Here is a 23,428-nt window from a genome sequence, read left to right on the forward strand (position 1 = left end):
CAGGAAGTTCGGCAAGTTAAAATTATTGGTGGTGAGTCAAATCAGAAGGGCAATTTTATGGAGTTGTGTCTATGATAAAATGGCAACGGTTATTCAATCTTCACCAAGGAGATCACAACGGGGATGATTGACAGAGGCTTTTGCAAGAGTTGCAAGAAATTTTATGCTTGGAGAAGACAAGTAAAGTTGTGGTTCAACTTTCAGGGATTCATGAATTCATGATCACCATAGCATGAAAGGAAACGTACAGTTGTTCAGAGGCAGCGAAGGGTGGATAGCAATGCAGGAATTGTGGAGGTTACCAAATAGTGAGTGCTGGAGTGACTTTTCATGGAAACTAGGGGTAACACCAGAGAGTAGAGTGGGCTTCAAATGGGCTGCGCCAGAGTTCTTAACACTACAATAAATATGGCCCAGTTATTGGGAAATAAGGCAGGGATTTTTAAGGGAAATCTGGCCCATTTCAATTTGTTGGGCTCTTAAAAGAGCTTTTAAGGGTTTTTGAGTTCTCCAATGCACAAGAGACTTCGCAGGCCAGAATAGACAGCCCCCTCATCAAAGGCCCATGTTTCAGAGGCACACTGTGAAAGTGAAGAGGCTGTACAGTGGAGTACACCTCAAGGCCAACATTTACTTCAGCAGATTGGGAATGATGAGGCTTGTGATGTGGTGCGCTTCAAAAAGGAGGGATAAAGTAGGTCAGATTTGGGGCAACACAAGCAAGTGGAGGAGACATAGCTAATAGCTTCATAGTACATCCTACCGGAAAAAATGGTTTGTGCTAGTTGAAAACATAAGTCTTCACATAGTGGGCAGAGAGCTGAGGAAAGGGATGTTTTGAAAACTGATAGGCCTTTCAGAGGGGTTTCTATGGAGAACAAAATCACAATGTGCAGGCGGAGGATAATATGATTGCTGATCAGGCTGGGAATTGAGATGGTGTGAATTCTAATAACAAGGAGGGAATGTACGGCGTTCCAAAATTTTGGGCAGCAGGAAAGTCCACATCACCACAAGTTTATACTTGTCTAGGACAGGAGCAAAAAAAAAAAAAGGCCGACTCAATTGAGAGGCATTTTTCAGGTTTGATGTTAAGTTTTTGTAAAGACATAGTTATGGTAGTTCTTATATCAAGGAGCCCTCAACTGGGTCAAAAGTAGATAAAAAAAAGAGAGAAGGTAAAATTCTATTAAGGTGAAATGGGGTGATGTTTGAGACAAAAAGGGTGAGCGGGACAGTCGTTTTGATTATGATGAAAGGCAACTTATAGATGAGGTAATATGATTGCTGATCAGGCTGGGAATTGAGATGGTGTGAGTTCTAGTCAAAACAAGGGGGGAATGTATGGCATTACAAAATTTTGGGCAGCAGGAAAGTCAGCATCACCACAAGTTTATACTTGTCTAGGACAGAAGAACAAGGAAAAAAGGGATGACTCAATTGAGAGGCATTTTTTAGGTTTGATGTTAAGTTTTTGTAAAGACATAGTTATGGTAGTTCTTATATCAAGGAGCTCTCAACTGGGTCAAAAGTAGATCAAAAAAAGAAGGTAAAATTCTATTGAGAAGGAGAAATGGGGTGAGGTTTGAGACAAAAGGGGTGAGCGGGATTGTTGTTTTGATTATGATGAAAGGCTACTTATAGATGAGGTTCATGAACAACTCAGGTTTGGATTGGATTCTTCTGATTTATTGGGTGGTTTCTCCTTTAAGCCTCCATCTAAGTCTTGGAGGGAGGCTCTAGATTTGGAGAATGTTGGAATAGGCGAGGAAAAAGACAAGATTGAGCAGACAGAACGAGCACCTAGCTTGCTGGATAAAATGGGGTTTCAATTGGCTAATTCAAAGCGAAGGAAGTCCAATTGGATGGTGGTAAACGTAAAGCTAAGAAGGGTCAACAGGAATTGGCGAATTTGCTGTACTCTACTAACTATGATGGAAAGGGACTAAAAGGGGTTTTTTTTTTTTTTTGTTAGTGCTTGATAGGTTTTTCGGACAGTGGGCAATTCTTTTTGGGGTTATCTCTTATTCTTTGTTTTTTAGCTTTCTCTTTTGAGCATTTCTAGTCCTCTTTTGATTGTATTCTCTTTCTTTCTTCTTATATCTTTTTTTATCCAAAAAAACAAAGGCAAGGCAAGACTAAATTTAGACTTTAAAACTTTGGTAAGCAACAATACAAGAAGACAAACAAGATCATTTACAGGTCATGCAAAAAAAAGATGCAATAAGAAGTGTCTATAAAAAAGGAAAAAAAAATAATAATAAGGGCAGCCTATATGTGTGAATCATAAATTCATATCACACAATTACTTTTTATGATTTAGTTCCATTCATGCCTAAAATGAGAGACTAGCTTCAATCTTGGGTTTTCAAAGCTCGTGGGAAAGAACATGCTATTACAAACTTAAAATGACAGTTTCATTGGACACATTAGTGAGGAAATTGGGGGTTGTCATCTCACAGGAAAAGGGCATGATACCCATTTCTCACGACATATCTTAGAAACAAAGACTAAAGAGTGTTTACAAAAATTACAAAAAAGAAGTGTGTGCAAGTAATATGAAAATGTAAAAATAAACAAGCGGGCCACCGTTATGAATCATAAATAGGATCAAATTATATAATAATTATGACAAATGATTTGAAAATCCTAGGAATGATTCCAATTATAGAAAGTACTATTTAATTATTCCAGGAGTCAATCTGTGCTTCTAGGAGTTAATTCATAGCAGGCACAAGTGCTGAAGAACATTTACGTATTGTGCGGAAATGATATTTGATTAATTGTCAATCCAATAATCCAAATGATTTAAAATCATAGTAATGATTTCAGTCATAGAAAATACTGTTTAATTATTGTAGGACTCAATCCATACTTCAAGAAGTTAATTCATGGGAGGCACAAGTGCAGAAGAGAATGTACATACTGTGCAGAAATGGTTATTAGTCATTTCAATAGTCCAAATGCTAGACCAATGCTCCAATTAACTGCAGTGAGAATTCACACTACTTCTAAAAAGTCCAACCCACCTATAAAATTTACATTATTCCAATAATTTCACTGTTTAGAAACAAGAACCCCAATTAAGCAGCATTCTCTGACAAAATATTTTTATAATGGACCACCCATGAGGCCAGCTGCCACTTATATGGCACATATTAATGACCATGACTCATGAGTGCCACCAGCTACTCTATTACAGGGTTATATAAAATTAAAAAAATAATAAAATAAAATAAAATAAAGGCAGCCCGGCGCACAAAGCTCACGCATGTGCGGGTTCTAGGAAAGGGGCGGACCACAATGGATCTATATACGCAGCCTTACCAGCTACTCAATCGCAGGGTTATATATAATCCAGAAATATAAGCACTTACAGAATAAAAATTGAATGAACCATCCCCTCTCAAATTAAATTGCAACTGGAGTATAATAATAACCTACTTCAGCAGGCCACCACATTTGGCAAGCCGTTTTAGCCCACACAATGCTTCCTGGAGTTATGCTGACATCATTGATCTCTGTTATTTGGGACTTAATTGGAGTGAAGTCCAATGTCTCAGCAGTATCACATTGTTGTTCATCAAAATTCCTACCATAGAATATATAAAAAAATGTTAATCGGTACAAAAGAATCAGATCCAAACTATGCATATTAAATTAGCTGTAAAAGATCAACTCTAAGACAAGTAACCATGCATGACTCAAGCTAAAGAATGTACTTATCATTTATTACTACTCATTTGATCATGAAGGAAATTAATTCTGAGAAAAATAAAATAACTTGGAATTCAATGACCTATAATAATCAAGCTCTGGCAGACAAAGATCATGCGAATGTTCACAAGGGGCAGAGAAGGCAGAGATAGGAAAGGCTCAAGTAACGACAAGGTGGTGACAGTTCAAAGAGAAATGCCTGTGGTTAAGGGAAAATCAGCCACATGTGAGGTCTATAACTGTCAAATGCCAAGGCAGAAAGGATCAGAAATGAGGAATCTTTGTGCTGATATACATGACAACTCTGACATGTGAATAAGGAAGGCTAGTAAGTTTTTGAAAAGAAATAGCGAGGATAGCTTTTTTATTTAGGAGGATTTGAACAAGTCAAAGCTAGAAACAGAATTGAAGGCTGGCAAGAAAAACCTCATTAAGAAGCGAGGAATGGGAAGATTAGTCTTATGGTGAGAGTGTGTTGGACAGTGCTTTTTATTTGTGACGAAGGCTTACATTTAGATGAGGTACATGATAAATTTGGTTATGCATCAGAATCTTCTAATTCACTGGGCGATATACCTTATGATCCTCCATGTCCACATGACAGTTTAGAGGGTGTACCCATTTTGAAGATTATGAGAAACGGGTGAATGAGCTGACTGAGGCAGGCATTTGCCACCCTGATTTCTTGTGTGCGGGAGTCTAAAAGGGAAGAATTGAAATAGCCCATTTTCTTCAGCAAGTTTGAACTCAGCTCTCATCTGGTCAACTAACAGTTCCTTCTCAGATTCACACACACTACTCGTATCATCCTCCATATCGAACGAAGAGTCGAAATCTGTTCCCTCTTCGAAGGAGCCTTCTGATTTTCCTTAAAATCTGACTGTAAAGAAGAAAACTGATTAGTCAAATTTATGTTCAAATCCTATAAGCCAATTTGAAAGTTCCTGATAGAGTTGGAGCTTTCCTCTCTGCTATGAGAAGGATCATTGTATGCTGAACATTTACAATCTGTTCTGCCTTCCTTATTCCTGAGAGAGTTGGAGCTTTCCTCTCTGCTGTGAGAAGGATCATTGTATGCTTAACATTTACAATTATCTGTTCTGCCTTCCTTATTACTGACTACAGCCTTCTGTGAATTCTGTCCATCATTAATCTTCTCCTCCCCCCCCGCCCCCAAAAAAGTTCAGTTAGCCTTCATGACTCGGGCCAGCATTTAGAGGGCAACTTCCAGCCTCATTAGAAGGAAAGGCCCTCTTCTTCTCGACCCACACTAGTTTTGTCCTCATAGAACCAGCAGACTCGGGCCCCTGCACACAAGGCCTACTTGTTTTCAGCCCTACAAGCTCATTGCGATTTTTAAATTCTGACCTGTAATGTGCTTAATAGCATGGACAGATTTAGGAATTAATCCCTCCTAATCCCTGCTATTACAGGATTCAGTGTTCTCTGTATTAACCACCTTCTTCGCCGGAGCACCTCTGACTATGTCAGCAAAGGAGCTCGCTGAAGGCTTCTGAGTAGCAATTGGCTTTTCACCATCCTCCCCTACTCTATGTACGTTCCACAACCCACAATTGACGCACCTTAGCGTGCCCCTAAGGATGTCTGCTTCGGTCTTGCTAAGCCTCGACAATCCAGCAAGGCTACCAAAAACACCTCCACCCCATACACCATGCTGCCTCTTGCATTCCAATGTCCAACCACCTCCCTCCACTGTTTTCCTTCTTCAAGGGAAGAAAATTGCCCCTCTCGTTCGAAAGAGGCCTAATGCTAACTGATTGTCCCTTTAAGATGGTGAGGGCCCCTCAACCCACCACTTTTCCTCCGTTCCCTTCGAACAAAATCTCCATCATCTTCATCACACAAAGTCCTCCTTGTTCGGTTCATGAAGGAAATATGCCATCTTGCGAACTCAACGATGTGAAACAGTGAGGAGTCTAAACAGGTCACATTGAACACTTTTCTTTCTATTTTGATGTCAGAATGACCTCCCATGTCTAGTACGCCAAGGCAAAAGAGAGAGGTAGATGGTCGACTATGGCCAAGTCCAAGGGAAAAATTGCAATTGAACAGAGTGAGATCTCTAAGGAAGAATCAGCAACAAGAAAGGGCAGCAAGAGCACCGGAGGCAAGAATCTCTACATATGTGTTTATATGGGGAGAGAGGACATGCATTGCCATGCTCAAGTTCTAGGCAGCATAGGTCGTGGAAAGATATCATCATGACAAAAGTTGTCATCCATAGAGTCATCGGATGGCTCATCGTGCCTTGAGTCATCAGAGGACTTATCTCGTCGGAGGAATCATAGTGTAGGAGGGCTCATTGTCTATGTTCAGAGAGACAGAGCAGAACAGAGGAGAGAGGAGCATATCAATCATCAAACCCAAGTCAATCTGTGAACATAAGGGGATATTGTGCAATGTCAATTGTCAATCATCATGTTGAAAATCGTCTTCCTCAGAGAATCATTGGAAGGATCATCGTGTCTGGAGTCATCGGAGGACTCTTCTTGTCAGAGGGTTTCGTAGGGCTCATCATCTTTTAGATATTCTCCACCACAACAGAATTGTTCTTGTCAGTGTACTTGAACTTTCAACAATGGAGTCACCTTCAGCAACAAACTTATTAGCCCAAGTTGGTTTCTCATGGAGATCCCAATGACAATCAACAGTATGGTTTTGCTTGCCACGATGGGCTCCTCATCAAATACACTACCTCAGCATTCCAAACCCCGTCCTTGTCCTCCAAAACTTCCCTTACTACAGTTGGAGGTGATGCTAAACATGGCTAAACTATCACAGGAAGAAGCCTAAGGAGAATATTGAGAGCCAAATTTGGTGATCCGATGGATTTGAGCATATGCTTCGTTCATGGATGGTATGGAAACAATGGCAAGAATCTGATGGCGGATAGGTAAAGCGCACAGCTCAATTCAAATAAAAACTTAGCAGCCAAACTGCCCTTTACCTCTTAATCATCTCAATTTTGGAACTAACTGATGGATGGATGTTAAGTTCCTCCAACATACCATTCAGAGTGATATAATACTCACTAATGGACCAACCTTCTTGGTCATTTTCAAAGAACTTCTCATATAGGTCAAAAACACGAATTTGATGTTTACCTCAAGAAAAGCTTTCACAAAGATCATCCCATACGACCTTGGCTGTTCTATGAAACATCACATTCGCATCAATTCGCAGCTCCATGTTATTCCAAAACCACACAAGCAATATGCCATTCTCTTTCATCCAATATCCATGATCCTTGGTGTTTGGAGACAGAGGAGAATGCAACAAATACTTGGACTACCCTTTCGCGTTAATATACAGTTATACATGCACGCCAACTAAGATCACAACAGGTAGCTGGAGGATCTAACCAATTTGATGGCTGTGATGTGTACGTTAACAGTGTCAGCCGAAGCTCTCTCTGTAGAGGCCATCAAAACCACCCCCTATACGCTACAATTAGCGCACATTAGTATCTGGAATGAATAACACAGAAATTATGAAGGATCAGGCAGCAGACACAAGCACAACGGGCACTTAACAAACTGCATGGCAGCACAGCAGCTGCAGGAATTATTGATGACAGCAACTAGAAGTGAGTGCAAACTGCAAAGTCATTGAACACCAATCGAAACCACCAGAAACTGAAACAAGATTGCAAGCAAGCAAACAATCACGTACACGTAAAATTAAGGCAGCTTCATCAAGCAAACACCAGCCAAAACAGTAGAACAGCACAGGAAGTATACAAAACAGGGCATAACTGTTTCACATCAGTAAACCAGCAGAAATGGACAGCATCCTACAAAGGATGCTGCGCAGCCAAACCACGATGAAGAGGGTGACCCTAAATGACGCAAACCAACCAGAAAATCAGATTTGAAAATTAATTAGGGGAAGATGCGGAAAAAAAAAAAACCAAAAAATGGAATATCTAAAGAAACAGCTCTGATAGACTTGGAAGTGATTAATGCTCTGATTCCCTGCTTTAAAGTTAGAGATGGAGGAGAGAAGAATAAAAGAAGAGAAGAAGAAAGCAAGAAAGAAGGAGGCAGCAGTTTACCTGAGACTTACGTAAAACTCCAGGTCTGCCCTCTTAATAATAATAATAATAATAATTAAGGACAAAAATACCCACACTCACATAACCTAATTGGAGAAATAACATTTCTATTCTAACATCAAGTACATAACAATGACCACAATACCCTTATTAACTCATGCCTACTAACATGGCAATAACAGATGTCAAATGACCAAAATTACTAGTGAAAAATACAATTGGCTCATCTATAAGCCCATATCTGTACATAGACATGAGTCAAAATATTAGGTTTTCACATAACTCTAGCACCACCCCTTAAATTATCTCATAAGCTTATAAAAGAGGGGCTCCAACCAAAAGATAGAAACAAAATCAACTATGGAGAAAATCCTACTCTCTGCCGACAAGCTCTTGGGCAACTCTCCAAAAATCATAGTCACCTGCAATCCACAAAGTTCAATTAGTGATTAAAGAATCTCACATCATTCACCATTCTTTCTCAATCCGCCCTTCATTCAAACATTTGTCCAAGCTTGCACCAACAAAGACCACATCCATTTTCACACTGATTATCAAATCCATCATTTGGAAGGGCCACCATCACTCTATTTGAGAACACGCAATTTGAGCCCTCGTGTTGACAAACCTTCTTAAGAGATCAAATTAGAGATATATCAATTCTTCGTCATAAAGAATATTCAAACATAAATTGTACCACTTTTTATTTAATACATTTTTTCCAAAATTTCCTTGCCCTAATTCCCAAGGCAAAAAATTTGCAACTACAATTTTTGCCTTGGAAATTGGGACAAGAAAATTTGGAACAAATGCAAATTTTATATTAAATAAAAGAATGGTAAAATATGTGTTTTTATGTTCTTTACAATAAAGAATGGATATTCTTTTTATTGGATCTCCTTTAAAGATATGTCAATTTGAGGGCTTTCCCGATGAAGCAGCGGGGGATCTTATGGATTCATGAGAAGATGGATTTGTGTTCTATTAGAATACCACTCTACCTAAAAGCTTAAGTTGTTAGGTTGTGGACCAATAATATATATCAAGCTTTAACACTCCCCTGCACATCCAGCCCAAAAACAATTTGAGAGATAAACATACAATAAATAACACCCATTATAGGGAATAAATTTTTTTTTAAAACCACACAATAAACGCAAGCACAAGACTAGAACTTAGGACCTCATGGTAACCAGCTCTAATACCATGTTAGAATACGACTTTACCTAAAACCTTAAACTATTAGGTTGTAAGCCAACAATGTATATCAAGCTTTAACATGTACTTTGTGGACAGAAGCTTGATTACAAAGGATGGATGCTTGAAGGAAGTGTGAATTGCCAATAGTTGGAGAATTTTTGCTCTACGATCATGATTGATCGTTGAGACTTGTAGGCTACTCTGATTTTGAGAGAGTTGCCCAAAAAACTATAAGCGGTGGCTTGCAACAATTTATGTGCCTCTAAGTTCTTAGATCCCCTCTTTAGAGAGCTCAATACAAGCTTTACGAGAAAGGGACTATGGCTAAGTGAAACCCTAGGTGCAACAACAATTTAACTCATGCCCCAAGCACTAATGAGCACATTGAACTATCCATGCCCAGGAACAACGAAGCAATTATCAGGGGAGCGCTCTACCACTGAGCTAATAGCCCATTGTGCGAACCTTCCATTGGCGCCCACCATGCAACGAGCGAGAGAAACCCCATCCCTTTCTTTCCTTTTTACATCCCCATGTGTCACGAGCTAAGCTTGTTCAGAGCATTATGCTTGCCTGTGACCGCTTATCTCGTGTGCTTGGGATGGGTTTCCATCATGTAAATACTAGTGTAGGGTTATTTTCTGCTAGTAGAGTCTTTGTAAGCCAAATAAGGCAGTATGACTCCTCGGTCACTTTGATGTTTCCTAGTGCTAGGATGATAATTACATAAAATCCTCTTTAGGGGGAGGGTGAGTGTTCATCAGTCATTGTAAAACTCACTAGAAATTGTCAACGTGCTTAGCCTACTTGCCTCCCTCGCTAAGTACAACATGTCAACGGAAGATTTGTTAATGAATTACGTTAGCTTCAATGTTTACTGCTTGCTTGCCACGGCTTTCATGAATTGATTACTATTTCCGCTGCTATCTGAATGAATGTTAATGAAAGTGCTTTGTGGATGAATGTTGGTAAACGATAGACTAGCTAGTTAAGCAAGAGTGCTTTAGCTAGCACCGCACGGCCCTTCACAACGGTGTGAAAATAGTCGGACCGTGACATTTGGTATCAGAGCCAAGTCAGTGACACTTGGTGAGACCCCAAGGTTGAGTTGCTACGTGAATTCGATTGCCTGCATTGTTGGATTTGGGAAGCTTTGGTAAGTGACCATGGCACCAAACACTGCTGAGAGGATCACCGTGCTGGAAGCACAGGTTGAGACAACAACCAACACTATGGCCGCGGAGGTGGCCCAGATGAGAAAACTTGTTGATGAGGTGATGGGATCACAAAAACATCAAACAGGTTTGCTAGGCGACTTTGTCAGAGGACTTTCGCCACACAGTGGAAGCTTTGCAGGCCCGAATGGCAGATCTGGATGCAAAGATGAATGTGATGGTTCTTGCTATGGGGAACTCCAACACTCCGGGAGTTAGCAAGATCAAGGTGCCAGAACCCAGGACGTATGGGGGTGCCCAAGATGCCAAGGAGTTAGAGAACTTCTTGTTTGATGTGGAGCAGTACTTTCGCGTTGTGAGGATGGAGTGGATACTGCGACCATGTACTTGGTTGGTGATGCCAAACTGTGGTGGCATACCAAGTACAGAGAAATTGAAAATGGAAGTTGTGTAATTAATAGTTGGGCAGACTTGAAGAGAGAGCTCAAGGCCCAATTCTTTCCTGAAAATGTTGAGTATAATGCAAGGAGAAAACTGAGAGATCCCAAGCATATGGGGTCGATCAGCGAATATGTGAAACAATTTTTTGCTTTGATGTTGGATATTCAGGATATGTCGGAGAAGGACAAGTTGTTCTATTTTCTAGAGAGGATGAAACCGTGGGCAAGAACTGAACTTCATAAGCAAAGGGTTCAAGACTTGTCAACTGCACAAGCGGCTGCAGAACGCTTGACTGACTACGCTGGTGATGATACCGCTTCGTCTAAACGGTTTGGCGAAGAGGAAAACAGTGGAAAGTATTTCAAGAATGGCAAACCCAAGAGTGGGGGAGCCGACTCTAAATCATCAACCTCAAAGGAAGCTTTGTCGTCTCAAGGGTCCAACACACCCAATGAAAAGGGGAAGAGTAAAATTTCATGCTACTTGTGTGGTGGATCTCACAAAATGAGTGAGTGTCAACACAAGAGTTTACTCAATACCTTACAAGCTTCTACTTCGGGAAAAGGGGTGGAAAGCGAGGAGGAAGAGGATGATGCCCCAAGGGTGGGTTCAGTGCGGCTGGTGAACGCATTGGAAAAGCAGGCAAAAACGCCAAAAGTTACACGAGCAAAAGGGTTAATGTTTGTGGACTTGAGGATAAATGGGAAGAGTACTCGTGCTATGGTGGATACGGGGGCTACTCATAATTTTGTTTCGCAGTTGGAAGCATGGAGACTCAACTTATCCTTAAAGAAGGATACAGGACGCATGAAAGCAGTTAACTCTATAGCCCAGCCTACTCTGGGAGTAGCCAAGCAAGTAGCTATAAAGCTTGGACAGTGGGAAGGTCATGCAAATATCACAGCGGTGCCATTGGATGACTTTCCAGTCATTCTAGGAATGGAGTTCCTAAGGGGGACGAGGGCAATGTTGATGCCTTCGCTGGTTCCCTGTGTCTGATGGGAGATCACTCGTGCATGGTGCAAGTCGTTGCAACGAAAGGAGACGACAGGAAGTCCCTCTCAGCCATATAACTCAATGAGGGATTGGGTCAGGGTGAGCAAACACGTTTAGCTACGGTGGTGGTAGACAAAGAAGTAGGCCAAGAGCTGGAGCCTACGACGATCCAAACGGTGTTGGATGAGTACAAGGAGGTGTTGCCAGATAAGCTGCCTCACAATTTGCCTTCACAACGGACAGTGGAGAATGAGATCGAGTTATTATCAGGAGTGAAACCACCTGCTAAAGGGCCATGTCGGATTGCGCCTCGAGAGATAGTAGAGTTGGGGAAACAGCTTGATGAATTGGAAGCAGGATGTGTTCGCCCTTCCAAAACGCCATTGGGAGCATCGGTGTTGTTTCAGAGGAAACATGAAGAGCATCTACGAAAGGTGTTTGACAGACTGAGGGGAAACAGTCTAAATGTGAAGAAGGAAAATTTCTCTTTCGCTCGGCGGAGCAACAAATTCCTTGGTCAAGTGGTTGAACAAGGTCGTATCCGGAGGGGTATGGAGAAGGTAAGGATGATTCAAGAACGGAAGATCCCCACGACAGTGAAGGAGTTGCGTTCCTTTCTTGGCCTTACTAGATACTGCAGGAAGTTCTTTCAGGGGTATTTCGCAGAGAATGACTCCAATGACAAAACTACTAAGGAGGTATTATTGGCCGCACACGTGGGATGATGTGGTTGATTATACCAAAACTTGTCTCACTTGCCAACAAGACAAGGGGGAGCGGAAGAAGTATGGTACTTTCATGGCCGCACCAAAGTACTGTTCGGCAGAGGGGACGACACAATTGTTCCTTGTGACTATTGTGGGATAGTGGGGTTTTCCCCATGTTATTATTTGTGAACAAGATTTAATGTTCATTGACAACTTCTTGACAGAGTTTTTCAGGATATTCAGGTCACATCTTGACATCTCTTCAAGTTATCACCGACAAACAAATGGACAGATGAAGAGATTCAGAGAGCTGCTAGACGAGTACTTGTGCCATTTTGTCAACGACAACCAGAAGAATGGCGTGCAACTACTTTATGTGGCTCCGTTCTATGGCAACACCCAAAGGCGCTCAACAACCAACAAGAGCCCTTTTGAGCTTGTTACAGGCCAGCTGCCGCTGTTACCTCACACAGTGGGCGAGCCGTACAAACGAAAGAGTCCCAGGGCGCATCTTCACCAGTGAAGGAAAACAAAATGCAGAGTTTGCCCGAGCCTATTTGGAGAAAGCTTCTGAGCAGATGAAGAAGTGGGCAGATCAAGAGAGAAGACCGCAGTTTCATGTCAACTGCCTCAAGCCATTCAACGCCAACACCAACGAACTGAGCAAAAGTCAGTCAAACAGCGTAGAGTTGAAGACAGTGCAACTTGACAGACATGAAGTTGAAGAGATCCTTGCAGATAGAAAGTTCATATCCTCAAGGAAGAAGCGGCAGAAGTTCCTAGTGAAGTGGAAGTGCCTTGATGACAAAGAAATCAGCTGGATTTCTGCGGAAGATTTGAAGCCATTCGTGGACAAAGTTGAAGTGTACCTACCACCAAAAGTCTACGAGGACGTCGATTGCATAAGTGGGGGAGAATGTCACAAGCTAAGCTTGTTCAGGGCATTATGCTTGCTTGTGACCGCTTATCTTGTGTGCTTGGGATGGGTTTCCATCATGTAAATACTAGTGTAGGGTTATTTTCTACTAGTAAAGTCTTTGTAAGCCAAATAAGGCAGTATGACTCCTCGGTCACTTTGATGTTTCCTAGTGCCAGGATGATAATTACATAAAAACCTCTTTAGAGGGAGGGTGAGTGTTCATCAATCATTGTAAAACTCACTAGCAATTGTCAACGTGCTTAGCCTACTTGCCTCCCTCGCTAAGTACAACATGTCAACGGAGGATTTGTTAATGAATTACATTAGCTTCAATGTTTACTGCTTGCTTGCCACGGCTTTCATGAATTGATTACTATTTTCGCTGCTATCTGAATGAATGTTAATGAAAGTGCTTTGTGGATGAATGTTGGTAAACGATAGGCTGGCTAATTAAACAAGAGTGCTTTAGCTAGCGCCACACGGCCCTTCACAACAGTGTGAAAATAGTCAGACCGTGACACCATGTCACCGCACAAAAGGGGCGTGAGGATGTGAAAAAGGGGATCCTATCAACTTGTTCCAACCTAGGATAATAAACTCATGAGTTGTACAAGGCATGGGCTTGCAAGTAGGTTAACCATATTTTAATAGTCAAGCACACTTGTTGATATTAAGCCCAATGCCCACTTTTTCTAAATGAGACCAACATAAATATTTTATCAACTAAACCCATTAAATTAATTGGTGGAACACATTTATTTTTGTTTCAACTAATCAAATTATTATTTCAAGCATTAGTAAATTTCTAATGCGTACAAATGCACCCACTTAAAGGCCAAGTTCTTCACAGGCTTGCCATGTGATAAACATGGGGCTTGAACCCACAAAACATCTTGGTTGTATACACTCATCTTTTACCACTTTCTTTTCTGTCATCATTTTTTTTAAGTACTTGCATAAATTTAAACCATTGTAGGCGTGGGATAAATTGGAAACTAACATATGGAAAATTTGCTTTTACTAATTTTACTTTTCCTTGGTAAGGCCATGTGCTAGGGTTTTATTTGTCTGTGTGTAAACCTCCCTTGGGTTGTCTATCATTTTTGTGCACTGGCGCAGTTGACAAGAGAAACCCCACTCTCACACAAGCATAGAACACAATGTTCAAAATTTTCAAGTGAGAGGCATCTAATGCTTTGTCATGGTATGTTTATTCGAGAAAAGCCAAAGGTTTAACCTTTCAATTCCCCACATTGTTGACATGCCTAAGGTTTTGTTAGTGGTTCATCTCTCAACACTCATCATTGAAGATCATTCGCAATACGGAGCCATGACAAGTTCAACCTATGATCCAATATTTTCCTCGCTACCATCTACTTTGTGATGTGACCCCAGAAAGTTTCCTTAGTGAACTTTGCATGCTTTAAGCCTGAGGATGCACAGATTCGCCTCAAAGAGATGTTCATATTGGCTCGATACAAATCAAGAGCGTCACAAAGAAGAACTTGGAGTTTCATAAGAAATAGTGGAGAGTAAGGATATGGGAAGAAAGCCTACTTACTGAAGCAATGATGCAGATCCTGCCAAACTTGTGCATGGGAGATGCACAGGAAGCATGGACATGATTATATTTGGGGCTAGCTCATCTTGGCTAAATATTAGGGAGAGAAAAATTTTTTAGGATCAAATATATTTGTACCAGAATCAGTTTGACACCAACCATGCTCATTGAACATAGCCAGCCCCGTTGATTACAGAATCTCTTAGGGGATCAAGGCTGATTGAACTGAGGCATGCTCTTGATGCACCTCGATGAAAGGGTGCTGCTAAGATAATAAGAAAGGTCTTACTTCAGTAAACAGAGGGTTGGAGCATATTGAAGTGAGGGACTCAGCTCCAGTTCGCATTGTTGAACATTTTAAATGATATTCTACACAGTTTATATATTTGAAAACTTAGGAGAGGTTGGGCCGGAATGCAGATCACTACTATCTCTTGACTCTTGCTATTCTCTCATATCCAACTTGTAACAATAAATTTTGGGCCTTGGAAATTGGGACAATAAAATTTTGGAACAAGTGTAAATTTTATATTAAATAAAAGAATGGTAAAATTGCTGTTTGTATATTCTTTACAACAAGGAATGGGTATTCCTCTAATTTGATCTCCTAACAAGCTATGCTAATTTGAGGACTTCAAGAGTGTTTTTCCCAAATGGAGGTGGTGGATCTTGAGCATGACGAATTTGATAATGTGCGAGGATGGATTTGGATTCTCCATGGGCACAAGCTTGATTGGACAAGTGTTTGAATGAAAAACAGATCGAGAGAGAACTACAGGAGACTCATGGTTCCCCGATCACACTTCGCAGAAGGTAAGTAGCTCTGATTTTGAGAGAATTGCAAGAGAATTTGAAGGCAGAGGCTAAGATTTTCTCCATTGACTGTGTCTCTTTTTGTTAGATACCCCTCTTTCTAGAAGCCAATGAGACGATTTATAGAGCAGGGCTATGGTTACGAAAAACCCTACAAACACTCATATTTTTGAGAAATTTCCATGCACAAGACACAGGCTTATGGATGGGCCAAAGGTATTGTATTCATTAAGCTTGAAACCCTTTTTTTTCAATGAAGTCCAACACACAATTATCAATTCAACCCATTAAAAGAGTTAGTCAAATAACCATTAAAATAGTTAGTCAAACAAACTTTTTAGGCATTGACAAAATTTTTTAATGCCTACAAGGAGGTTACGTAGAAGCGTTTTGTAAGCAAAGGAAACAACCATTAATTAATAACAATATGGGTCTATTTGTCAAATCGGTATTATTAAGGGTGTTTATGAATTTGTTGCGTCAAGTACTTTAATATTATAAGTGGGTTGGCTCTCCCAAAAGAGTGACTATCACCCAATTCCCTCTCCTCCTCACATTAACCCTAACTCCTTCTCTATCTCCAACTCCAACCCCCCCCCCCCCCCCCCCCCCCAGGGGGCCAAAAAAAATTTTCCTTCTTCTTAAGAACCCAAATAACAATACTCAAGGAGATTTTGTGGGAAAAAAAATGCCATATATCTCGGCATAAAGAATTGTGAATGATCCCATTGGTACAGATACTGCTTCCTCTATGAAACTAAAACTCCAAAAGCAAGCAAGAAACTAAAGAGAATTAAATGCCTATTGACAGTTGATGCAACTTTCCTGCCTCAATTCGCACCAGGAGCATTTAGAATCAACAAGCGTACAGGTTTTATTTTTCTGAACCTACATATTGTGAGTGCAAATGAGGAAGTCATTGACTTATTGTAGGCCTGCATGAAAATTGTATTAAGAAAGAAATTGAAAGGATAACAAGAAAAGGGCAAAAATAATAGTCCTGTTCAATGCAGAGCAGTTTAGAAAATATTTTTCGTTCCGAAAATGTGTATAAATATCAAAGAACATGACATGCATTGTTTGATACTAGAAGACAAACCTCTTGTTGGAGGGGTCAGAAAGTGTCTTTTGGGCCACTGATTCAACTTCTGCAATTGGAACTTCAACTACATTTGAGAGGAATCCCCGTCCTCCATCCTTTGACTCTTTACATTGAATTCGAGAGCATGTGGACACTATATTTCCTATGTCCATCCTGTCATCTGAATTAGCCACAGTGACATTGGATAAGCCATCTTTGCCACTGGAGTACTCCAGCAAAGAAACTGTTAATAAAATGTTGCAGAACAAAAAGTTAGATGCAAACAAAATTTCATCAAGAAGGGGGGGGGGGGGGACATTCGAAGCAGATGGCGTCATTTAATTGAGGTTTTTTAATTTCAACTCAGTGTTTAAAAGACACATCTAATCTTACACATATAAAAGCGATAGCATTACAACATTGCCACCTTAAGAATGATGTGAATGATATCTTCCTTCACCATTCTGTCAATTATGAACAAGTTCTTTATTTAGACACAAATAACAAGAATTTCACTTAAAAAAATAAAAATAAATAATAAATAATCACTATATACAGCATCAATTTTCATTCCCATTTTAAAGACTAAAAATCCTATTCTTGATATCTAGATTTTTAAATTTTGAATATGTTCCTAATTAACACATAAGAGAATAAGAATATTAAAAATTTTCTCTCACACCAAAATTAGCTACTAAAAGGTTAACTATTTCTATCTCTTAATAGATTTAATTATCCCTTTCTATGATACATCAAATAATAGCACCTGTTATTTTAGGAAATTTTGATTATTTACTCATGTCCTATTATCTTTTTTTTTTTTTTTTTTTGATAAAAAAATATTTCATTAATAGAGAAAAAATTTACAATTAGAGAGGATAAGAATTTACGTAACGCCGTTACATAACAATTTTCTGGGTTGCCGATACCATTACGCACCGCGAAATCGGTGTAAAGAAAAATCACAGCTGTAGCGGCCGTTACGGACCGCAACCGTTACGTAAAGGCCACTACGGTCGTTACGTAACCGCTACAGGTTGTTACACCAAAAAATTATTTTATATTTTACCTTTTCTTCTCACTTTTTCCCTATCTTTCATAAATCATTCTCAATATACCATGTGGCGAGAAGGGGAAAAGATTATAATGAGGATGACAATGATACAAAAATTACTATTTCTTTAAATACTCACAATAGATGCATTAATTAACAATTTGAAAATACTAGTTAGGAAAATATTTTATTTTAATAATATTAGTAATGTGATATTTATGTTCTATATTTTTCAACTTCAACCATCTTTCTTTTCTAGTTATTTTATATTTTTGTATTACTTGTATGTCTTATGTGTCTAATAGATTAATGGAGTGTATAATGTATTTTGTTCTATTAATTAATTTAGCACACATAAGAATTTATCACAAATAAGAACAATGAGAAGTATAAATGCACACACACACACGTAACTTTTCTATCAATGGTGGTTTAAAACAAATGTAAACTTGTTGCCCTTACCAAAGAACTTTGTTACTTGAACTAAATGAACCAAAATACACTAAAACTCTTTCCAAGAAGGGTTAAAAGCTTAAAACATGCAAGTATGCTAATATGCACAAGGTTGTGTGTGCTTCAAAAAAATTCACGGCCGTTACACCCGCTTCCCGTTATGTAACATCCGCTACTCCCGCTTCCCGTTACACCCGTTACCGTTACGTTACGCTACCCGCAACCGCAATTTAAAACCATGAGACTAGGTTCGGTAGCACCCAGTTGATCTCACATCTGACAGCTCATTAACAAAAAAACACTCAGCAATATCTTTAGTTTCATAAGCAGTAACTGAGTCGCCATTCCTTTTCTCACAAGCCTGCATCACACAATTAAAGTCCCCAAGCAGCAACCATGGGACTAGCCTACTGGCCCCTTCTGAGTAATGCTCTGCCACAAGGGTCTTCTAGCAACCGTAGTGTGGAGCCCGTATACAAAGCGTACCTAAAAGCAAGTCGAAGAAATCAAACAAGTAACAGAGCAATGTATTACCTGAGGTGTTTTGTCTAACACTTGGATTCTAGCTTTTTGAGGATTCCAAACTACCAAAATTCTACCAGCTTCATGAACATCAAAGTTGTTGACATTACACCAGTTGGCTAATCTCTTCTTCATAAAGTCCTCCGGCTTTCTACTATTCAACTTGGTTTCCAAGATACTAAGCACATCAATCTTCTTCAATTTAATAAGGTTCAACACCCCATTGTGTTTTAGGGGCTTATTAAAGCCCCTGATATTCTAGCTTGCAATCTTCATTTTGATTTAGAAGGGGGCTTCAACCCCTTTCCAAAAGTCTGAATGCTGATTTGAGATCCCTTACCTTTCTTCTTTTTCTTAACTGGTACAAACTCTTCTACTCTTTCCTTCTCTTTAAACTTCTGTTTCAATATATCCACAATGGGTTCTTTGCCCTTGTTCTTATCAGTATCTCCTTCTTTTCCATTATCTACTACATCAGCAGCATCAAAAATTTCAGTCTGTTTTCCATCTTGGGCCTTAGGAGAAGCATTTCCCTGGTTTTGATTGCCATCTGTTCTCCCTCTAGATCCTGTGTTGGTGTTATCACCACATACGAGAGTATCAACCTCTGCTTGTGGATCCATTGGATTATCAGTGTCACTGTCAGCACCTGTATCTTTCTGGTCTTCCACTAACTTTATTCCAACAATCTAAGAGTGAACCACCCAATGGCTGCATTCAGCAGCATCAACAGTAGGACCATCTTTACTTGTGAGGCCTCCACCAACCTTCTCTGATATTACTTTAGATGCAGGATCTTTGCCTTTGTTCTTAGCCCTTGAAGTTTTTTCTTTTCCCTCCCTAGGATTGCAGAAGTTCTCTGTATGGCCAATTGCTTTACATCTTTTACAAAACCTGGTAAACTTTCATACACCACCTCCTACATTATGGATATATCTTCAAGAAGCCACACCTTAACCTTATGCTTCACCTCCTTTGCAATGTCTACTTCAACAAGAACCCTAGCATACGAAACCCTGTCCTTGTTAGAAGTTAATTTATCAGTGCACATTGGCTTACCAATCTCTGAGCATATTCTGCCGATAGCCATTGGAGTCCACAACTCAAGTGGTAAGTTCTTCAGCTGCACCCAAACAGGGAGGGTAGTCCTTGTTTAGAGTCAAATTGAAAGAACTTGGGCATCTTCTTCAATATCAGGATCCTCCCATAAATCATGTAAGGGCCACTCTGTAATACATTACAAAGGTCCTCTTCTCTCTGGAACTTGAAAATTATCCACCCCTTATCATGTTGAATAGAGTCCACTTGCACTTTCCATGACCTAACCAGAGAATTAAAAGTAGACTTACCGGGGTGCTTACCAGTGAAATAGCCCACCAGGTGTTGCTTGAAATTCCCATTGAATCGATCAGCTCTGAAGTAGGTATATGAGCACCATCACCATTTGCTGTAAAAGCTAGAATAACACCACAATTTGAAGGGTTTCTGTTGTTTGCAAACAACTCAACCCAGGCAACCCTTTTGTTATTCCTCATAATTGTCCTCCCTTCTTGGGTTTCCTGTTGAGATTGTTTACTCTCAACAGGATTTTGCTTCTTTAAGATTGGCTCCTGAACCCTGTCACAAACAATAGCAATCCCCTCTGTATCATCCATAGCATTACTCGTATCTTTCATACCCAATGTTCCTGATACAGAGGGCTCGTCATCATCCCACGACCTTCTCTTTCCATCCCCCTTATCACTGTTAACCCCTCCCATCTATGAGCAACTATCCTCAGTTAACCCCATTTCTTCAAGGATTTTTTTATTCAGCATCATAGGGACATTCTTCATTACCATATCCTTTTGTTTGCTGGTGGAAGGGCTAGCAACTATTCCCATCTATTTCTGAAGTTTATCAAGAAGGTCCGAAGGAGTTTGCTTGTCCCTCGAATCTCCTTGAGTTTTCTGTAACACCTCTCCAAAAAGTCAAGTAAACTCAACAAGTATTTCATGATTCTTCTTTTTATTCCACAATCCTTTCTTTCCCCCCTTTAATCTCAATGAACTTAAATGCATCTTCCACTTCTTTCTTCAAATCATCTTCCTTCTCAGACTTTTCTAGTGCCCTATTTGCAACGTTGCGACCCATGAGCACACCTAAAATTTCAATTTTCAGATCTGTCGGTGGGCAAGAACTAGGAAAAAATCTGAGATGACACTCGAACACCCCCGGAGGTTAGGGAGAAACCTTCATCCACCTTCAAAAGTGCAGATCCAGCAGCCAAGAACCAAGAAATCAATGGAAAATCCAAAGCAAGAAGATGAACCAGCCCAAGTACAGTGCATCCCTTAGAGAGGGAAGAGAGCTTCTCTCTCTAAACATGGCACTTACGTTTTCACCATCTACCTATCATTTAGAGGCCTCCTGATGAAGATTCCAAGAGACTAGAAAGCTACTCACGTTGTCCAACAAAAAAGAATAAACAAATAACTCTGTTCAACTCAGGGCATAGACTAAAAAGATGAGGAAAATAGTGGAAAAAGATATGTTCCCAAGCCATAGATCTTTCCAAAACCGAATTCATGAACACATCCCCACATCAAATTTAGTATGAGGGTGAAAATAGAGTAAATTTTGGAAATAGACCTCCACGGACTCCACAAAGAACATCTCAAACTAGCTTAGTATTCTCATGTCCTACTCTTAGAACCCATCTACAATCACGTATTATGCTTTGTCTCTTGATTCAATTAACTCGTAAAAATGAAATTCAAAAAACCCTAGCTGCAATGTGCAAGTTAATTTCTAGTTACCCAAAATAGTGCAGTGATGTCCTGTGGGATCAGTTCATGATGACACATGCCAAAATTTTGGAAGTATCAATGCCTGTGCTGCTGTGTATAGCTACATAATACTAAACTATTAACTGAACAACTAAAACAGAGCAGGAACTACATTCCAATACTCCTCTGCCTGTGATGCAAACCCAAAGCAACAAGTTTTTTTTATCTTCAGAAGGATATTACATGGAATTCCATTGTACTATCGCTGCAAAATTGATAATTAATAAGTAGAGCAGCAAAAGCAATGTCAAACCAATTCCTCTCGAAACAGAACAATTTTTCCAAGTCATATGATTTCTGTGCCCTACAAAATACTGAGTTTGGCTAAATTTGCAGTATTGAAAGAAATTAAGCAATAACATTTAACACTTGAAAAAAATAAAGTACATGAAAGACGAACCAATTCACATAAATTGGTTTTGTTAATTGTGCAAACTGCAAAGAGAAGGACTGATCGTGAAATTAACAGAATATTAGAAGTAATAGCACCGCAAATTTGATGAAAATTCATGATATAAACAAATCCAATATGAACTTAATCTAAAAACATGGACAGAGAGCAAAAGTTATTTAGGTTGCGGTAGGTCCTAAATTTTGCACTGGTGAAAAAAATTAATGTAATAGAAACTAACTCGAAGTTATAATAAACCGCAGTAAGTAGGAAGTCACGCACGGACATTCACACGTACCTTGATGAAAAGAATTGGTGAGAGAAGACGCAGAAGAGGAGCAGAAGAAAAGAGAGAAGTCAGTGCGACGTTTGCGCGGTGGGCTTCTCGGCTGCTGGAAGCACATTGGCAGACGATCGATTCGTTGTTTCTTCACTCTCTTCCTTTGCTTTGCCATTACTGAGGATCGACAAAGGTTATCAATCTTTCAGGCAGAAAAGCAGCAAGCAGAAGAATAAGAACCCTGGTGTAGAAGTGAAGGATACGTTGGGAGTCAGTCCCTCTCTCGTCTCAAAACGATTGGATACCTCGAAAGCTCAAATGTTGCGCCTAGCTGATGAAAGTGGTTATTATATTCATGACCTGGTCGCGCCAGCTCCGCAGCGTTTTGCTTGCCTTATATCCTAATAAAAAATAAATGAGTTTTGAAAAAGGAAAGTATGAACATGAGTTCTAGAAAGTTTTTAACATGCTCTTTTTTTCTAAATTTTTTGGGCTCATTTTTGCTCCTAAAAAACATAAATTTATTTCAAAAAATATGTTTTAGTTCTTAAAATGAGTGATATTTGAATAGTTACTTTCACTTAGGGTGCAATATGATTACTTTTTAACATAATTTAAATTAAAAATATTGATGTTTTCTAATTAATAATGTCATTATTAATTATTTAAATTATTTTTAATTAACATTTAAATTTTTTTAATAAATAAAATAATATAAGGTTATTATTTTTATTTAACAATAATCTTGTTAAGAAAATTTCAAATCTAGGGAAGGATAGCCAAGCGGAATCTTTAACGTAACTTCAACAAGTGAACTAGTTGAAAATAAGTCTTGCCATTGATAAGACAAATGAGTTGGAAGGCATGATCTGACATCCTCTATCAAGGGTTAAAAAACATCAAAATCCTCATTTTGATCACTCTAAACAGGGTTTTGTACTCTATTTTCATGATTTGAGTCTGAATCAAGACTGGACATTGCTGCATGAAGGATTAATTTGTAGTCTTTTTTAGAAGATGCTCCTGCTAGTGAAGCTTGAATCTTGCTCTTGGCTTTTAAGAAGCCTGAAGATCTTGAAAGATCTTGAATAGGGTGATGAAGAAGATTCGTTTTCATAATTTTCAAGAGATTTTTATGAGATCTATTTTTCTTAATTTTCTTTTCTTTTTTTCTTTTTAAATTTATGTGGTGTTGGTTTTAGCTTATAAGCTTTT

The 23,428-nt window shown here is 39.4% G+C and overlaps 1 protein-coding gene across 8 annotated transcripts in view; it reads right to left on the reverse strand.

The window, feature by feature from the left end:
• The window catches only part of LOC131168156 (uncharacterized), a 38,773-nt gene extending 16,150 nt beyond the window's left edge, over positions 1 to 22,623 (reverse strand). For 2 of the 8 annotated variants that reach the window (XM_058127407.1, XM_058127413.1), the window contains exons 1-3: positions 22,232 to 22,587; positions 16,704 to 16,929; positions 3,445 to 3,592 (exon numbers count right to left, since the gene is read on the reverse strand). In XM_058127407.1, coding sequence (XP_057983390.1) covers positions 3,445 to 3,592; positions 16,704 to 16,929; positions 22,232 to 22,388 — 531 coding nt within the window. In that variant the 5' untranslated portion in view covers positions 22,389 to 22,587. Of the gene's footprint in view, positions 1 to 3,444; positions 3,593 to 16,703; positions 16,930 to 22,231 lie in introns of all 8 variants that reach the window. The other 6 variants (XM_058127412.1, XM_058127409.1, XM_058127410.1 and 3 more) reach the window with 5 other exon arrangements.
• Positions 22,624 to 23,428: the final 805 nt, after the last annotated feature.

Source organism: Malania oleifera, chromosome 11, assembly GCF_029873635.1.
Source record: "Malania oleifera isolate guangnan ecotype guangnan chromosome 11, ASM2987363v1, whole genome shotgun sequence".
NCBI lineage: Eukaryota > Viridiplantae > Streptophyta > Magnoliopsida > Santalales > Ximeniaceae > Malania > Malania oleifera.